We start from the raw sequence: 19,881 nt of genomic DNA on the forward strand, positions 1-19,881 counted from the left end.
ACACACTTGTACACATGCAGGCACTGTCACATACACACGGTCATACATCCTCACACATGCAGGCACTGTCACATACACACTTGTACACATGCAGGCACTGTCACATACACATGGTCATACATCCTCACACATGCAGGCACTGTCACATACACACAGTCATACATCCTCACACATGCAGGCACTGTCACATACACACGGTCATACATCCTCACACATGCAGGCACTGTCACATACACACTTGTACACATGCAGGCACTGTCACATACACACGATCATACATGCAGGAACTATTTTACACTACATTACATACAGATCCCTTTCTCACCACCTGGCTGTATTGCTGTTTCTCGTGTCCTCAGCCAGGCTCCGCCCCATCTCAGTAGCAGGGCTCCTCCCCCTCTCAGTAGCAGGGCTCCTCCCACTCTCAGTAGCATGGTTCCTCCCCCTTCTTGCAGCAGGGCTTGGTCTCCACACAGCAGCAGTGGGTCTGTCCTTCCTTCCTCACTGATTAGCAGTGCTGGCCCACTGGAGGAGAGCCTGTCAGTGCTTTTGAGTGACAGTTTTCAGACCAATCAGCTCTCTTGGTCAGTAAGGCTGGGCCCACAAGGTCCTATTTTCAAGAAAATCGCGTAAAAATGCAGTGTTTTTTTGCCGAGATTTTGTAAAAATCAGACCCTGTGGACACAGCCTTACTGACCAGGAGTGCTGATTACACTAAAACTTGTTAACTCTCCTATGAATTAGTCCTGTGCTGCACATTATCTTTCAGTCTGAAGTTCAGGAAGGGGGCCCCACTCACCAGTGAACCAGTCCAAGCTGTATGGGCCTCCTCGCACGCTGGGCCCCTGTGCAGCTGAACCAGCTGCACAGGCAGTATGTCCGCCCCTGGAACTGGTGATGCTGTGTACACAGGCTCAAAACATGCCAGGCCTAAGAAAAGCTTGCTCTGTGCGAGTAACTCCAGTCTCCAGAGATGTGCAGCACTTTTTGAAAAAGTACACAGGCTCACGGATGGTGCTGGCTATGTCCCGGAGACTGTCCTCACATTTCAGGTATTCTTAAGTGGCAAGGAATGCATTCGTGGACTTACAGCGATGGAATGGTCTGCCATTGCACTCCTTGACCCGCAACCTTCCAATTCGCTGGAGTTCTACCGTGCGTATGCTAGATTGTCTGTACAAGCAGCATAAAGCCATGAATTATTTCATCAACCAACAGACCACCTCAGCAGGGAGCATGTGTGGTTTCGGGGTTAGGCAATGGCATGCACACTGCACACTAGACATCATTGGAAGGAAGGGCTGAAAGGTCTAAACTTTATTGCAAACAGACAGTAAATTGGAACTCCATTGAGGAACACCATCCAGGTAGGATGTTGTAATTGACACTCTATCCCTATATGTTGTATCACCAAGGGGTGTTGGCCATGTCCTATGACATGGCGACCGGAGTCCTCCCCCCCCCATATTGTATTGTGTTGCAAGCCTGTGATCATTATTTACTTGTTCTACTCTGTATGTGATTTGTCTGTTTTACATATTCTTAACACATTTTGTACATATGTTTATTCACTTAGCCTGCATAAGCTTATTTATTTTCTAATCTTTTGAATTCACATTATAAAACACTTGATGTCAGAAAGGTGGGATTTCAGCAAATAATTACGCTTATTTTTCATAGGGTGATACAAAAGAGGATAATTTGGTACCACCGCTGTGATTGGGATCCAAGGCATCCTTGGGAGTGTAATAATATTTGGGTGGATTATTAATGGTCGCATTGGTTGTGCAAATCTGCTACAAGCTGTGAGTGGGGCTGGAGTAGACGTTTGTAGAATCTAGCAAGGTTCTTTTGGAGTTGTAGAAGTGAGCAGGATTCTAGTGACAAATTAACAATCTGTCAGAATCTGAGTAGTTAGAGTTTGCAGATTGTGTATATCAGAGCTCCTCTGATGCTGAGTGGGTTCTGATGAGTCTGGATGGTAAGAAATATTTGGCACTAGCAAGAGGAAGGCGCCAATGTGTCTACAAAAATTATAATGGCACTTGTGTTAAAGGTTTAGAAATGAACTGTTTAAGCCTTTGTTACCAAAATGCTGTGTGTGTCCAAGTAGGAAACATTTATGGCATTAGAGAATGGAGGCTATCCTCACCTTGTGTTGCCTGCAGGCATGTGTCACTATGGCCGACAGTCCTTACATGGTTCTCTCTGGATTCTCTGGTGTGCACTACAACAGAGCCAGAGCCCCTTGAAACTGCTCATTTAGCTGCCCATCTTCAACTGCCTTACACAGTACACATCTACCTCTCTCTCCTGGGTCCTGGATACCTCCAGATTACTGCATATGTTCCAGAAAGGTCCCTCTGCTGGTTTGGGAGTAGTTCTGTTGCATAACACCTGTACCAAATCCACAACACCAAGGACACACCAACTATCATGAGGCAGGAGCACCAACATCAGGGTGTGCCCTGATGGAAGAAACGGTGCTCCCTCCTATCATTGCCCAGACCCTAGGAACCATTGGTGTGAATTGGTGAGGAACCATTGCCACTGTGAATAATTATTGCAGGCAGAGGCACTACCACTCCCATCCTTGGTTTATATCAAGAGTAATAGGACCTGTAGTGCCCTGCTATTAGTTTAAAATGCCAGAAGTTGATTACAGGTTCCCTTTAAAGAGGTTTTCCAGGATTCTCACCTGTGTACAGCTATCAGTGACTGACAGCTATCTATGTACTGTATACACACTTACACAAAGAATGCTATCAATCACTGATAACACTTCCCCTGTGTACAACTATCAGTGACTGACAGCTATCTATGTATACACATTTACACAAAGAATGCTATCAATCACTGATAACATTTCCCCTGTGTATAACTATCAGTGACTGCCATCTATCTATGTATACACACTTACACAGAGAATGTTATCAATCACTGATAACACCTCCCCTGTGAACAACTATCAGTGACTGACAGCTATCTATGTATACACACTTACACAGAGAATGCTATCAATCACTGATAACCCTTCCTCTGTGTACAACTATCAGTGACTGATAGCTTTTTATGTATATACACTTACACAGAGAATGTTATCAATCACTGATAACACATACCTCGTCTACTGCTATCAGTGACCGACGGCTATCTCTGTATACACACTTACACATGGAATGCTATCAATCACTGATACCATCTCCCCGTCTACAACTATCACTGACTGACAGATATCTATGTATACACACTTACACAGAGAATGTTATTAATCACTGATAACACCTTCTCTCCTGTGTACAGCTGAAGTCAGAAAATGCAGAGATTTAAATGTATACATGAAACGTTTTACTGATTATTTTCCCACAAAACTATATCAATCCGCTCAGCATCTCCTGCTCTAACATGCTAACTGCTGATTGTATTGCATTTTGAGCTGACAATTCTTCTTGAAAGAACACCTGTCACCACAAAATAAGAAGGCAGTGTAACATTAGACTAGACAATCTAAAAATATGCAAGATTTATCATCTAGCATCAGCCTCTTTGATAAATTAGGGGCAGATATACAATTTTTACATATGCCAGCCTTAGTATAAAATCTGATGGCATAAACTGGGCCAAATTTATTAAGAGGACTATAATGGACTATAATGAACTATGATGTATGCCAGTTTTGGGCATAAATTAAAGTAAATCTGATGAGCCGCAGAAAGCCACTCCTCTCTGCTATGCCCCATTAACATTTTGTCATCACTTTTGAAAAGTGGTGAGAAGAGTAAGGGTGTTGCCACATGGTCAGGTTTCTTCATGCAGTTTTGGAAGCCAAAATCAGAAGGGAATCATAAAAGGAGAGAAAGTATGGTATACAGGACATATACAACGTCTTCTCTTTTTATTAAATTCACTCCTGGCTTTGGCTTTCAAAACAGAAACCTGACAGTGTGCCATACCCTTAAGAGTAGGAAATTATAGTGCAACTGTATGTGCCATAATTTGCAACCTTTTTACAGGACTGACTAAAGGTACTCTGCCAAACTGAAAGCTTGTTCCCGATAATCTGCCCGTGTAATGTGCAGCAGATCACCTAATGATTGAGAGTAATTCTCGTTCATTGGGTGAAACGATCTTTTATACGGTCACCTAAATCATTGTTTCTTGGCAGCAGATCATGCTGTCTAAACATCACTCTGCTGCCCAGAAACAATGGGGGAGATATATCAAGACTGACAGATCCATCCGCTAGTCTTGGTCTCCCTGCGCTGGAGTGAGATGGCCCTGATTTGTTAAGAGGAAAATGCAAATCAGGAGCATTTCTGCCCTGCCGTGCACCAGAAACTGAAGTGTACAGGCTGGCGTAGACTTCAGCTATAACTTCCACCTCTTATGTTAAGCCATGCCCCCTTTTCTCTGCACTTCTGAAAAGTGTTGAAAATCAAAAAAATAAGTCGCAAATTACCTTTTTACTCCACATTTGTGACGTATAGGCATGGATAAATGTCCCTCAATGTATGCCTGTATGGGGATGAGTGATGGCAGTAGCCATTGCTTATCCCTATACAGTGGATGTGATCACTGCATGTAAATACAGCACTTCAACTCTACTGATTCTTCCTTCTCAACAATCACCTGCTCCATTGGGCTGTGTAAACCCGGCGTAAATTTACACTGTCTTAATTTTAGATAATATAAGTACATCTGCCCCATTGTCTTTGGGATTTTAAAGGGCATGTTAAAGGGGTTGCCCCGTGAAAAGTATTCTACAGTTTTCAAGCCAGCACCTGGAGCTGAATTATTTTGTAATTGCATGTAATTAAACATTTTGTAGAGACACTGAGTTATTCAATAAAATGTATCTGTATAGCGCCACCTGCTCTTTTTCTTATTTCCAAGTCCAGCTCAGGCTTCTTTCACACTCGCGTAAGGCTTGTCCAGCAGGCTGTTCTGGCAGACTGTTCCCCATTTGCAGCGTGCTGCGGTATTTGTCTGGCTGCCTCTCAGTATGTTTGCCATGCTGCGGCTGGATCTCTCCGGCCTCTCCCCATTACAGTAAATGAGGCCGGGGTGGACCACCGGCAGCACACGTGTGCAAATGTTAGTATGGATTTGGCAGGCTGTTTCCCTGCCGCAACAGCCTGCTGGACAAGCCTAACGCGTGAGATGGTCGCACGCGCTCAGTTTCATCCGTCAACTGCCTCCTAAGCTCTGATAGGAAGAGCATGGACACGCCCCCTTAGCTGCAGCAGAAAAGACACACCACCTGAGCTGCAGCAGAAAGGACACTCCCCATGAGCTGCCAGCTTGATATAAATCCAATGGATGGGGAGAATTCTGGATCCATGTGAGGTACAGGGCTGGTTCTGGCTTTGTTAGAAAGAGACCATCATGTACTATATGATGTCTGATTATAATTTTTTACATTAATCATAGGATAACCCTTTCAATTTCCATAAATCTCTTTATTATGACATTTGCACTGGGGCTGGATATGGCTTTAGTAGTGTTAAGCCTCTTATCTTACTGAAGTTATGACCGGCTTGAAGACAATTTTTTAACTTCTATAAGTTTAATCATATCTTTTAGGACATTTTCAGTCTTATGAAGATGGTTAACCCCTTTATTGACAGCACGGTTTTAAAACAATCAGCAGTGTTCTTGGACATGTAATTTAATCCAGCCATAGCAATCACTATGGGATCACTCATAGTGTATATTAAGCGACCTAAAAAGAAGTCAAACGTCTGTCTAATGGTCTGTCCAGGCATTCAAGGGGTTGTACAAGCAACTGACAGAAGACTAATTGCATTTGTATTTTTCACTTTACCAGTTTGCCACAAAATTACATAACATTCCAAATAAAGTGCAGGAAGCTTGGTCAGCACTAGATAAAAAGGAAAACATTACCAACAAAGGCAAAATGTCTGTTCGCACAGCTTTTGGTCTTATAATTAGACATTGAGGTCCACGCATCTGAAACATTCTGAACCTTGGAAAGCTTTGGCTCCAGCTGACACATTAAGATGACAATATTAAAATTTAAGATGGCACAAAATTCAAGATATAGTGACATAAAAAAAAAACAATTCAATAAGTAATCTATTTACACAAGGATTGTCAGGTCATTTGTTTAAAAATATATATTTTATATGCTTTATTTTTATATTTTAGTCAAGTACTTCATTTAAAAAAAAACAATAGCACCACTTTACCACTCCTGGCCAAATAAGTAACTGGTAAAAGCAAATATGCTATATATCAGTGTATATTATGCAATGCAATGTGTAGGTGTGCCATAATAGATGGTGCATATGGGGTGTCCCCCTCTAGTGTTTGCTGTAGCCTTCACAGTGCACTGATGTTTTTGGGACAATGTACAGTCTCAATGTAACATTCTCCTAACTCTATATAGTGACATGTGGCTTTCTTACCTATCTATTGACATGCATTAATAGATACAATCCCTGCAATGTACCTATTCTTTTTGAAGAATTCCTGATTACCACTTAGATACTGGTTTTATTCCAATCTTCAATGAATTTTCCTCTGTTGGAGAGGACCTGCTGTCACCACATGTCTGTTTGACATAACAATCCTTGGGCATTTATTATTATCACTCTATGTCGTGCCGTTCCTCTATTATTCTTGCTGGAATTTTATGAATAAAGGGATAACTGGGTGTTAACAGTTGGGACTCTGTCCGACCAGTGCTGCCACACTCCCAGTTGTATCTTTATTCATAAGGTTCTGTAAGGAATAATAGGGAAATCACAACATGGAGTCATAAAACAAATTGCTCCAGAATTCTCATTGCATGGGGCATGCAAGTAGCTTCTAAGACATGTCAGAAAATATGTCTGGTCCTCTTTAGATGTTGGTTACTTTTTAGTTCCTTTCTACTTTTCACACACTTTCTAATTGTTAAAAAGGCATTCCAGTATTAATGATTGCATTTATTTGTTTAGAGAATAGGCAGTTATACAATGTTCTAATATACACGTATTTAAAGCTGTGCTTGCAGACCTTTATTATATTCACACAATAGCCTCTCTAAAGACAAAAAATGGCACAGCTCATGTTAGTCCTGTAAATTGCATGGTTTCACCATTAGTACTTTGTAGTTATCCCATGTAGCACTGTTGCTTAAAGGGGTTTTCTCATCTCAGACAATGGGGGCATATCGCTAGGATATGCCCCCATTGTCTGATAGATGCGGGTCCCACCTATATCGAGAACGGAGCCCCGAAAGTGAAGGAGAGCGCACTGCGCACGAGCAGCCGCCCTCCATTCATTTCTATGGGGCCGCTGAAAATAGCAGAGAACTGGCTCGGCTATTGCCATCTTCCCCATAGAAATGAATGGGGGCATGGGCCGCGCATGCGCGGCACGCTCCCATTCATTTCTATGGGAGAGGCGGGGATTAGCGCTTGGTGGTGGTTGGAACCCGGGAAATCTGGGGTCCTCCAGCCACAGCGCTCCCCGCTCCGTTCTCGATATAGGTGCGGGTCCGAGCGGTGGGACCCACACCTATCAGACAATGGGGGCATAACCTAGCGATATACCCCCATTGTCTAAGATGGGAATACCCCTTTAATAAATGTCAGTGGGGTGTCACATGACTTATCCCATGTTTCAATTAGGCCATTACACAGCACTGACTGATTCAAGGGCTAAACCATTCTATGGTGCAGAAAGGGTCAAAAATCAGATCTAAGAAAGGTATTCAAGCACAATTTTACATAAATGTTTACTTGAAAATTGTATAATTTCCTATTATATAAACCAATAAATAAATAAAATTAAAAAAAATACCCCTTTAATTGCTGTTGATGGATCTGCTTATTGTTTTATTTTTGCTTCAAAGTATTTCCAGTGACTCAGCTCATTAAAACATTAACATACTTGAATTGAGAGTGGTGCATGGTCTATGAGGATGTTAATAAGACAGCAAGAACCACTAACTACAGACACAGAATTACAGCTCATGCACACGGTCATAAAACAAGTCTCTGTTGTATGGATTTATGGGCCAATAATGTACCTCTGTGTTCCTTCATATGGTGTCAGAAGAAAGTTTGTTGTCAGAGATTCATCCAGGAACCACACATTGTGGCATCTTCTATCACAAGCCATATTATGGCACTACCATATGGTAACACATGGAGTGCCTACAGCTCTGTCATATGGAAATGTAGGGTCTCTCTAAGTGCCATTGTACAGGCTCTGAACATGTAGTTATACCATGTGCAAAAAAGACTAATTGTAAATGATCTATTAACAGCAGTGTATTGACAAGTTTCAGTAACACTCCACAGAGTAACATTGACTGAGAAAAACAAATGAACCTTTAAAGGGGTTATCCAAGAGTAAGACACACCTCCTAGAGTGGCCGACTCATGGTGGAGATCATCCTTACCTGGTCTCCCCCACTGGGTTTGGTGTTTGATGCTCCCGCGCCAGATCTTCCCCTCCCTCCAGCCCAGAAATCAACATCTGCCTTCAGAGCGGGGCATGACCGCTGCAGCCAATCACAGGCCACAGCACTGATCTGCTGCCCTTGTGTCATGTGACCAGTTGTGGTGACACAAGGGAAGCAAGTCACTGCTGCAGCCTGTGATTGGCTGCAGCAGTCATGTCACCCTTTTAAATGATGTTGATTTCAGGGTGGCAGGGAGAGGAAAAGCCGGCCCAGGAGCATGAGACGCTAAGTATTAAAGTGGCCTTACTAAAGATTTAGTGCAAAGCTGAAGATCAGTTTTTGTTGGTTTACTGACTGAAGTAAATTGTAGAAAGATAAAATCTTGCAAAAATGCATTACATCTCCCTCAAAATCCGGTGTCCAGTGCAAAAGACTTTACTTAGCTTCTTTGTGGCAATCTGAAATCAACAGATGCTTTGAAAACAGAGCTTATTAATACATACAAACATACCATAGCTATAGGGGATCAAAGGTAGCAGTCACTCCAAGGATCTGGCGATTGACAGAGCCTTAAGGCCCTTCTGCTATGTAAGACACCAGTATTATAATTGGCACATAGTATGGGTGGTCCTTTTTCAGATTTTTACATATTCAAGTTCTGCTTTAGACTACTGGAAAAATGTATTTTATTTGCTATATACAAGGAAAAGTATATTTTAGTACTGCAATTGTTGATTCACATACAGTGGTATTTCAGTAGCAATAATGTTTCCTATGATAGGTGGAAAGAGTTGGAAAGCTCTCAGCATGTTAGAGTCCCCTGCCTAGGGATAGAGGATATTCTACTATATGTATAATATATGCCGGTATTTACACTGCTGTCTAAATAGGAATCACAGATTTTTTTAGGTTCCATCTTGTTATTTCGATTATTGAGTCAATAGTAATAGTGTGAGAGAGAAATGCCTTTGTCAGGATCTATTTAAACTATGCGCTTTTCATTTATGGTAGAATTATTAACTTAAAAATAGTTTTATACATGTAAAGAAAACAGACTTTTCCTTTCCCATAAATTGAATGAACCTCCTTCTTAAGTCACATATGGAATGAGGGTCATGATTCAATGAATTGACGTAAATTGACTCAAGGGATCGGTCCTTTTTGACATCTGCTGTATAAATTAAACGTAACAAAACTGTTAAATGGTATACAGATCCTTTACAGGGAGATGACTGAAGCAATCATCTAAATAGTATGGCAGGACCCTCTTGGAGAAGAACTCTTTCCATTTGGTATGAATTAGTGGCTATTAACACTTTTTCGCTTTGGGTACTGAAAAATTGACTTTCAATCTGTCCAGGGAAAGGAGGTTTAGACGAGACAAGCATATTTTGTAACTGCTAGGGAAATTTTCTTATACATTGTGTGGTTTTGGAAGTTGTAAAGCCCTATAACCAAGCTGTGCACATGGCAAACTCCTTCTCTATGAGGGGCCAGAAATGTGAAAGACTATTTAATATATCAGCTGAAAGGATCATTGCTTGCTGAATCTTTGTGAACTGTGAAACTGACAATTTAGAGATGTGTCCTACCATACCTTTCCTCTTTTCTTGACATGTGTCCTTTCAGAGTTTTCCTCTTGGCTCGAGATATCTCAAGATAGGTGCCACAAGATGACCACCTTTGAAAAAAAATGTGTCCCTCACCACACCCTGCAGAATAACCCAAACATTAAAAAAAAAAACTTCAAGAGAAAAGCTTGAGTCATGTCAAGTAAAAAGTACGGTAGATGTAAGAAAGCACCTATGTATGTGATCCTGTCTTCAAGAGAGTGGAAGTTATTGTGGTAATCTGATACCACATGTAGTTTATTATAATCTGCAGGAGAAACGTACAGATGGCCACAGCTTGGTAATAGTTGTTCCCCTGGGTTTTCTGAAGCTGGACCCAATCAGATGATCATCAAGGTAGCTTCAAACTGAAAAGGGTTGGTAAAAATGACTACAGTGTGCAGCTTATTGCTGAGGAAATGGTATCTTTAGTAATATGAGATTAAAGAACCTTCACATCTACCTCACAGTCATATTTTTCACATTTCTTTCTTGCAAGTTCAGTCCAAGTAGAAGGTAAAACTCGATATTGACATTTATAAGGCCAAAATTTGCCCTCAAGAGATGTTTGCTTTTACCAGTTAACATTTGTGGCCAGATCGTTACACAACACTCACTACAACATACGGTAGCACCATTGTACTAGCTTACAGCTCTACATACCAAATGATATATGTGCATTAGTGATATACAGATATTGTGTGGATGGAGCACAGATGAATACTGTTGGACAATTAACTTGTTACCTAAAAAGATCTGTGAGGTTTATGAGCCTAGACATGTGTTTAACTGCATCATACCATATTCAGCAAAAAGTGAAATGAATCAAGCCATTGTGAAATGTAGAATTCAGACCCACAATCAACATATGTTTCGATGAGATTCATGAACGTAAGGATAGGTATATAAACATTTTCTGCTACTGAAAAGCAAAACATAAAGAGAAGTGCAAATATAAGAAAGAACTCTCTTAGACATGTCTGGGTTATTTTTCCAGCCCCCATGGAACATTGGTTATGTATAGTGCAATTGGAGCCATCAAGAAGGCCATTTATTTTTGGACCTCTAGGGGACACAGGCTATTAAAAGAAATCTTTGTGCAGGACATGTAAAACAGGTAAAAGATTACACAGTACTAGATCAGCTAAAAGAGTTGTCATGATTTTGCATACATAATATTGGAATGTGTATTTGAATCGTACAAAGGAAGAATGCCCACTGATTGAGAGAAGTGAAGTCTTTCCCTGTTTTATCTGATTTTGTTCTATTTCAGTGATGTATCCTGCAGATGGCACATTCATTCTTCAAGACTTTTAGTGGCAATAGTTATATCCTGAAGCTCCGGCTCCCTGTGTTCCCTCTACTTGCATTCTTCAGATGTACTTCCTGTAAGCACATAGGGTACCAAATTACTCAAATGCATCATAAATAAGCTGTGAAAGCCATGAGAACATCTCTAATTCTAACCTCATGTGGAAGCACTGATGCATTTTATTTCTGTTATAGCCTACAGTATATAACAGGCTTCTTATAATGCATTACCTTCTGAGCTTTTGGCATATCAGTGTGACGCTGGGCACGCACAGACCGTGCTGATTTCACTGGCTTGGCAGGTGCACAGTACATCTCTAACCTTCTTAGATCACAGCTTTGGAAGCAGCATTCATCCACTATTCCTCTGTGATGTGAACGTCGACTGCTATATCCATACCCTACCGGTTTACCTGAGGGAGAAATGAACGTAAAATTATAGAAGGCACAACAAAAATACACTATCAATGCCATAATGTAGAGGGTAAAGCAATAAATAATTCCCATTGAAATCAGTGGGCTGCTTGTGTGAAGAACAGATGTGCTTGTTCCACATAGCAAGTGACAGTCTTTGGTTACAGAAGTGGATCCAGAATAACAAGTACTGTCTGCTATTTAAAAGTGTAGTTCAGGATTAAAAATCATGACTGCTTCCCTCTGCAGGTTGAGTGTGGTATTGCAACTCAGCGCCATTCACTTTAAGGGAGCTGAGCTGCACTACTAGACACAACCCATGGACAGGTATGGTGCTGTTTTTAGAAGAAAATAGACATTTTTCTAAAAATGTTAAACCTCTTTAGTGTTCTTGCTGTTGCCAACAAGTTGAATATGTAGGAAAAACATGTAACACAATGACCATGTTATCTTCAGTAGACATGGTGTGTACAATAAGAAAAAATAATACTGCCCTTAGGTTCTGCTCCATTTCATGTTCTGATGACAATATGCAGACTGTACAGTACCCTAAAGGCCCCTTTATACTGCTCTGTGGAGCAGATGATTGTCTGGAAGGAAGCGTTCCTTCCTGACAATCGCCTGCTAGTCAGTGAAGTAGACCGCTGCTATCACATGCAGAGATCTCCTCCACAGTATAGGGAGGAGTGATCGCTAATGTCATCGTTCGTTACCATACAGAGACATTGTTTGTTGGTAGCAGTGGCTGTTTAGATGGCACAACCTACTGCTGGCAAACCATGATTTAGGTGACTGCATGAACAATCCTATTATCCGATGAACGGGCATTTCGATCCTTCGCCGGGTAATCGCCAGCACCTTTACACCAGCAGATTAAGTTCATTTGAGTGCTTATTAGCGATAACCTGCCTAAACATCCGGCAGTGTGGGGGCCTTTAAACAGAGTTTTGGATCCTATTATAACCCAATTCATGAAGTAAAGCAAATAGAGATTACAAGACTGCCCTAAACAATTACTTTAAATATGTTATTATGGAAAAAACTACTTTTAGCAGAGGGGCTAGCTAATAATAAACTGCCCCAAGAGATTTCTAAACACGCTAGAGGATTGCTATTAATATTGTGGTGTCTCACATGGGATTTCACAGGGTGAAGTAATTGAGGGTGTACAGCAGGCACGCTCAACCTGCGGCCCTCCAGCTGTTGTAAAACTACAATTCCCACCATGCCCTGCTGTAGGCTGATAGCTGTAGGCTGTTCGGGCATGCTGGGAGTTGTAGTTTTGCAACAGCTGGAGGGCCGCAGGTTGAGCATGACTGGTGTATGGTATATGTGTCTCCCAGGTTCCTAACGTATGCTGAGGACAACTATTTAGGCCTCCTGCACACGAACGTATTTTTTTGCGGTCCGCAAAAACGGGTCCCGTTTTTCCGTGATCCGTGACCGTTTTTTCGTCCGTGGGTCTTCCTTGATTTTTGGAGGATCCACGGACATGAAAAAAAAGTCGTTTTGGTGTCCGCCTGGCCGTGCGGAGCCAAACGGATCCGTCCTGAATTACAATGCAAGTCAATGGGGACGGATCCGTTTGACGTTGACACAATATGGTGCCATTTCAAACGGATCCGTCCCTATTGACTTTCAATGTAAAGTCTGGAGTCCCTTTTATACCATCGGATCGGAGTTTTCTCCAATCCGATGGTATATTTTAACTTGAAGCGTCCCCATCACCATGGGAACGCCCCTATGTTAGAATATACTGTCGGATATGAGTTAGATCGTGAAACCTCATTTCCGACAGTATATTCTAACACAGAGGCGTTCCCATGGTGATGGGGACGCTTCTAGTTAGAATATACTACAAACTGTGTACATGATTGCCCCCTGCTGCCTAGCAGCATCCGATCTCTTACAGGGGGCCGTGATCAGCACAATTAACCCCTCAAGTGCCGCACCTGAAGGGGTTAATTGTACTATCATATCCCCCTGTAAGAGATCAGGGCTGCCAGGCAGCAGGGGGCAGACCCCCCCCCCCCTCCCCAGTTTGAATATCATTGGTGGCCAGTGCGCCCCCCCCCCCTTCCTCCCTCTATTGTAATAATTCGTTGGTGGCACAGTGTGCGCCCCCCCCCCCCTTCCTCCCTCTATTGTAATAAATCGTTGGTGGCACAGTGTGCGCCCCCTCGCCCCCCCCCCTTCCTCCCTCTATTGTAATAAATCGTTGGTGGCACAGTGTGCGCCCCCCCGCCCCCCCCCTTTATTGTAATAAATCGTTGGTGGCACAGTGTGCGCCCCCCATCGCCCCCCCCCTCCCTCTATAGCATTAACAACATTGGTGGCCAGTGTGCGGCCTCCCATCTCCCCCCCCCCCCGATCATTGGTGGCAGCGGGTTACTAGCAATAGTACAATAGTAAAAGATTCATACTTACCTGGGAGCTGCGATGTTCGTGTCCGGCCGGGAGCTCCTCCTACTGGTAAGTGACAGTTCATTTAGCAATGACACTTACCAGTAGGTGGAGCTCCCGGCCGGACACGAACATCGCAGCAGCCGGTAAGTATGAATCTTCTACTATTGTACTATTGCTATGTAACCATGGCAACCAGGACTGTAGTAGCGTCCTGGTTGCCATGGTTACCGATCGGAGCCCCAGCGATTAAACTGGGACTCCGATCGGAACTCCGCTGCCACCAATGATGATGGGGGGGGGGAGATGGGAGGCCGCACACTGGCCACCAATGTTGTTAATGCTATAGAGGGAGGGGGGGCCGATGGGGGGCGCACACTGTGCCACCAACGAATTATTACAATAGAGGGAGGGAGGGGGGGCGCACACTGTGCCACCAACTAATAATTACAATAGAGGGGGGGGGGCCGCACTGGCCATCAATGATATTCAAACTGGGGAGGGGGGGGGGGTCTGCCCCCGGGGGGGGGGGGGGGGGTCTGCCCCCTGCTGCCTGGCAGCCCTGATCTCTTACAGGGGGATATGATAGTACAATTAACCCTTTCAGGTGCCGCACCTGAAGGGGTTAATTGTGCTGATCACGGCCCCCTGTAAGAGATCGGGTGCTGCCAGGCAGCAGGGGGCAGTCTTGTACACAGTTTGTAGTGTATTCTAACTAGAAGCGTCCCCATCACCATGGGAACGCTTCTGTGTTAGAATATACTGTCGGTTCTGAGTTTTCACGATTTCTTCGGATCCGTCTGTATAAAAACTAACCTACGGCCACGGATCACGGACACGGATGCCAATCTTGTGTGCATCCGTGTTCTTTCACGGACCCATTGACTTGAATGGGTCCGTGAACCGTTGGCCGTGAAAAAAATAGGACAGGTCATATTTTTTTCACGGCCATGAAACACGGATCACGGATGCGGCTGCAAAACGGTGCATTTTCCGTTTTTTCCACGGACCCATTGAAAGTCAATGGGTCCGCGAAAAAAAACGGAAAACGGCACAACGGCCACGGGTGCACACAACGGTCGTGTGCAGGAGGCCTTAGAAAAGGGTTAAACCACTAGCCTGGGTCCTGATGAGGTGCACCTGGGAAGGTGCTAGTTAACCAGGCTCCCCAGTTCACTTGCTCTCTCAGCCTTGGGAGAGGGAGAAGACACTGAAGATACTATGCAAGGAAACCGCAAGTATCACAGGTTGCTGTTCAGACGGTGTGTTTAATTGGTTGGACTAAGGATAGCTCAGCCACGTCCTAGAGAGAGACCTAATGTTTAGTTAGAGCCTGTGTTGTGGCTAGGTGTTGTGTTTAGGATTTTGTTCTATGCAACCTGTGGAAATAAAACTGGCCGGACTTCAGTTTAAACGCACTTCTGTCTCCTGAGTCCTTCCTTGTGCGTTATACAGTGACTGTTCCCCTACCTTTCACCTCTGGAAAGGTGAGCTTGCAAGACGCATTGTCACAATATATTAATGGTAGTGTCGCTTTTCAGATCCAAGAGTTGAAGTCGATTGGTTCAAAACTTAATTTGAATGCTGTACGGACATTCGCGAGACTTTGGTGATAACTCGCCTCGCTGGAGCCCATACATTTGAAGGCTTCTAAACTTGGATCCGAAACTCGATTTGCTAAAAACTAATTAAAGGGATTGTATGGGCCCTGAAAAAAGTGGGGATGGTTAGGCAATCAGTGTCTGCACACATCACCGCTGAGAGCACTGTCTGGCATGTCACACCTCTGGCCGGGCTAGGACTGAAAGTGGCAGGTGAGCGTCTTTATTTTTATTTATTTTTAAACTTGCATGCCATGCTTGATCATCACCAATTTTTTGGACAACCCCGCTAACAGCTGTAAGCCCTTTATTATTTAGTAGTAATAGTAGTATCATTGGTGCAGCAGTAATACTAGAAACAATAAAATATGCAAGCCTAATGAATATTTGAATTTTGTCTTACTGTTATTTATTTATTTATTTATTTTTATCGTATATTACTTTGTGTTTTATATAGATCATCAGTTGTGGATTACTCACAGTATAAACAATAAAACCTTTATGCTCCAGTTACTACAACATGAAGCGACATAACTATCAGCACTTCTGAGACCTTCAGTGAATATTTAATGTTTTGCTATCCTGGCAACTTTTCCATCCCATTTAATATTTGCTATAGGTCATACATTTTACATGTGCAGCGTCTTGATTATTTTGTTACCTTACCCTCTTTTCGCTGTCTTATCATAGTTGCATAAACACGGACACAATGAGAGAGAAGCCATAGAATGAGTGAACAGCATGTCCTTTCACCACCCCATCCCCACTGCTGCATCTCCCTCTGCAGCATAAGGGCTCATGCACACGACCGTATGGCTTTTTTTAGTGTTTTGCGGGCCATTTTTAACGGATGAGTTTTTTCAGTTTTTTGTTTCAGTAGTGGTTCCGTTCTGTTTTTCCGTTTGACATATACAGTATACAGCAATTGCATCGAATAAATTGGGCTGGGTATAAAATTTCCAATAGATGGTTCCGCAAAAACGGATACGGAAGACATACGGAGTACATTCCATATGTGTTCCGTTTTTTTTTGCTGACCCATTGACTTGAATGGAGCCACTGAACGTGATTTTCGGGGCAATAATAGGACATGTTCTATCTTTGAACGGAAATCCGGAAACGGAATGCACACGGAGACACTTCAGGTTTTTTTGCTGACCCATTGAAATGAATGGTTCAGTGTAAGTAATGCATACTGAACGCAAAAAACGTTTGTGTGCATGAGCCCTAACTAAACTTCTAAATGACAACTTAAAGGGACACCCCTACCCAGCTCTATGTTTGCATAGACAGATAGCTATGGTTCACTTGAATAAAACAATGTTCTGTATGTTTCTTTTGTTGATCTGAGGCTCCATTCTTGAGCTATGATACTTTTTCCTAATATGCAAATTAGGTCTTTGGTGCAATGAAGGCATCACTATTGCTATCTGAGATGCTACCTGAGGAACAGGGGCGGACTGGGAAATTAAAGTGGCCCTAAAAAAAACCTAAAAGTGGCCCCATCTTGTAAAGGTGGATGGCAGAAGGTGGGGCAACACAAGGTGGCAGGGTAGCAATACCATAGTGCAAAATACCGTCCCAGCAGAACCATATACCCCAGTGCAGCACAATAGCCCCAAAATCTGTTCCTCTGTGATGGCCATCAATAGATGCCATTTTTTTCCTGTCCTCCTCCTCCAGTTGTCTCTGACTAAGATATGGAGCAGGGGTCTTAGGAGGTGAGATGTGGGCCCCAGCAGTTGACTTTCAGAAGAGCATGTGCGGTCGCATGTGGGGTATATGAGTTTCTGATTCTCAGTGTCAATTACCACTGAGAGCTCATCGTGTGTCTGGCATCAGCCCTCCGGAAAATTTCCCTGTAAGGTCTATGGTCAACCTGCCCTGCTAAAGAATAACATGCATCCAAGATTATTTGACCTTGCATGTAACCCTTGTGAAAACCGGTTAATGCTGTGTGGCATTAGTATGTGATCACCACTATGGATCATTACCCCTTACCCACCTTGTTGTAAGGTGGTAATAGGCACCCTAGTGCAGTAATCCTCCATTGTGTCTAGCGTTGTGTAGGCAATCATTCATGTGGGGACTACTGTGTTGAGTTACTGATATGTAACTAATGACCACATTCAGAAATTGGTATGTGTCACCGTAGTGTGTGTTCTCCAAGAACTGTCAGCAACTGTTAGCTATCGGCAGGAGGCTATGAATCAACCTAGTCCTCTGACCTAACCTGTGTTAAACAATGTACACAATCTGCATTAAGAAAAATTCTTCCAGTAGATGGATAAACTTCAGGCAGATAAAAAATTGGCATCTCATAGAAATCCCAGACAAAACAGTAAGTTTATTACATCAGGTCAGTAATAGGACATGTTTAAAGGATATCCAAGTGAAAGAAAATATGACTCACTAATTGGCCGAGAGGTTTTTATTCAATGAACAGATGTTCAGTTAAAAGACAGCTTTTTAAATGAGAAGCCATCTTCTAAAAGGGGCTGTCCTGTTTCATGAAATGTATCACCTATCCTCAGGATAGATCATCCAATATCAGACTGCACCCCATGCCAATCAGCTATATGATGGGGCCGCACTGCTTGCGCAAGAGCTGTATCCTCTTCAAGGTTTGCCTGGGTGCCGTCTCCCTTGTAGCAACAGTGCAGTGTAATTACAGCTGTTCATCTCATTCGCCTAAATTTAAGAGGAAGCTGTCATTTATTCCGCACCACCACTATAATGCAGATGACCTTATCAGCTGTATTCAGGATCATAATCCCTGACAAGTAGAGCAGAGAGGAGGATGAGGGAGCTCTTTACCTCAGTGTTGTAAAGTAATTTGTCCTCATGTGTGATCAGGACAGGTTTTGTGTGTACTAATAGGATAGCGGCCATTTTATTTCTCCTAATTGTCCCCTAGCCATTATAACTAATGAAAGGTATTTGTGAATATATTTATAATATACAAACCGGATTCCAAAAAAGTTGGGACACTATACAAATTGTGAATAAAAACTGAATGCAGTGATGTGGAGGTGCCAACTTCTAATATTTTATTCAGAATAGAACATAAATCACGGAACAAAAGTTTAAACTGAGAAAATGTACTATTTTAAGGGAAAAATATGGTGAATCAGAATTTCATGGTGTCAACAAATCCCCAAAAAGTTGGGACAAGGCCATTTTCACCACTGTGTGGCATCTCCCCTTCTTCTTACAACACTCAACAGACGTCTAGGGACCGAGGAGACCAGTTTCTCAAGTTTAGAAATAGGAATGCTCTCCCATTCTTGTCTAATACAGGCCTCTAACTGTTCAATCGTCTTGGGCCTTCTTTGTTGCACCTTCCTCTTTATGATGTGCCAAATGTTCTCTATAGGTGAAACATCTGGACTGCAGACTGGCCATTTCTGTACCCGGATCCTTCTCCTACGCAGCCATGATGTTGTGATTGATGCAGAATGTGGTATGGCATTATCTTGTTGAAAAATGCAGGGTCTTCCCTGAAAGAGATACCGTCTGGATGGGAGCATATGTTGTTCTAGAACCTGAATATATTTTTCTGCATTGATGGTGCCTTTCCAGACATGCAAGCTGCCCATGCCACACGCACTCATGAAACCCCATACCATCAGAGATGCAGGCTTCTGAACTGAGCGTTGATAACAACTTGGGTTGTCCTTGTCCTCTTTGGTCCGGATGACATGGCGTCCCAGATTTCCAAAAATAACTTTGAATCGTGACTCGTCTGACCACAGAACAGTCTTCCATTTTGCCACACTCCATTTTAAATGATCCCTGGCCCAGTGAAAACGCCTGAGCTTGTGGATCTTGCTTAGATATGGCTTCTTCTTTGCACTGTAGAGTTTCAGCTGGCAACGGTGGATGGCACGGTGGATTGTGTTCACTGACAATGGTTTCGGGAAGTATTCCTGAGCCCATTCTGTGATTTCCTTTACAGTAGCATTCCTGTTTGTGGTGCAGTGTCGTTTAAGGGCCCGGAGATCACGGGCATCCAGTATGGTTTTACGGCCTTGACCCTTACGCACAGAGATTGTTCCAGATTCTCAGAATCTTCGGATGATGTTATGCACAGTTGATAATGATAGATGCAAAGTCTTTGCAATTT

At 42.9% G+C, this 19,881-nt stretch overlaps 1 protein-coding gene across 1 annotated transcript in view; it reads right to left on the minus strand.

Moving 5' to 3' along the window:
* Positions 1-11,014: 11,014 nt before the first annotated feature.
* IGF1 (insulin like growth factor 1) overlaps positions 11,015-19,881 on the minus strand; it is a 122,979-nt gene continuing 114,112 nt past the window's right edge. The window contains exons 4-5 of the mRNA XM_040407778.1: positions 11,569-11,750; positions 11,015-11,412 (exon numbers count right to left, since the gene is read on the minus strand). Of these exons, the coding sequence (XP_040263712.1) occupies positions 11,353-11,412; positions 11,569-11,750 (242 nt within the window). The 3' untranslated portion in view covers positions 11,015-11,352. The remainder of the gene's footprint in view (positions 11,413-11,568; positions 11,751-19,881) is intronic.

The sequence above is a fragment of the Bufo bufo genome, chromosome 1 (genome assembly GCF_905171765.1).
Source record: "Bufo bufo chromosome 1, aBufBuf1.1, whole genome shotgun sequence".
NCBI classification, from domain to species: domain Eukaryota; kingdom Metazoa; phylum Chordata; class Amphibia; order Anura; family Bufonidae; genus Bufo; species Bufo bufo.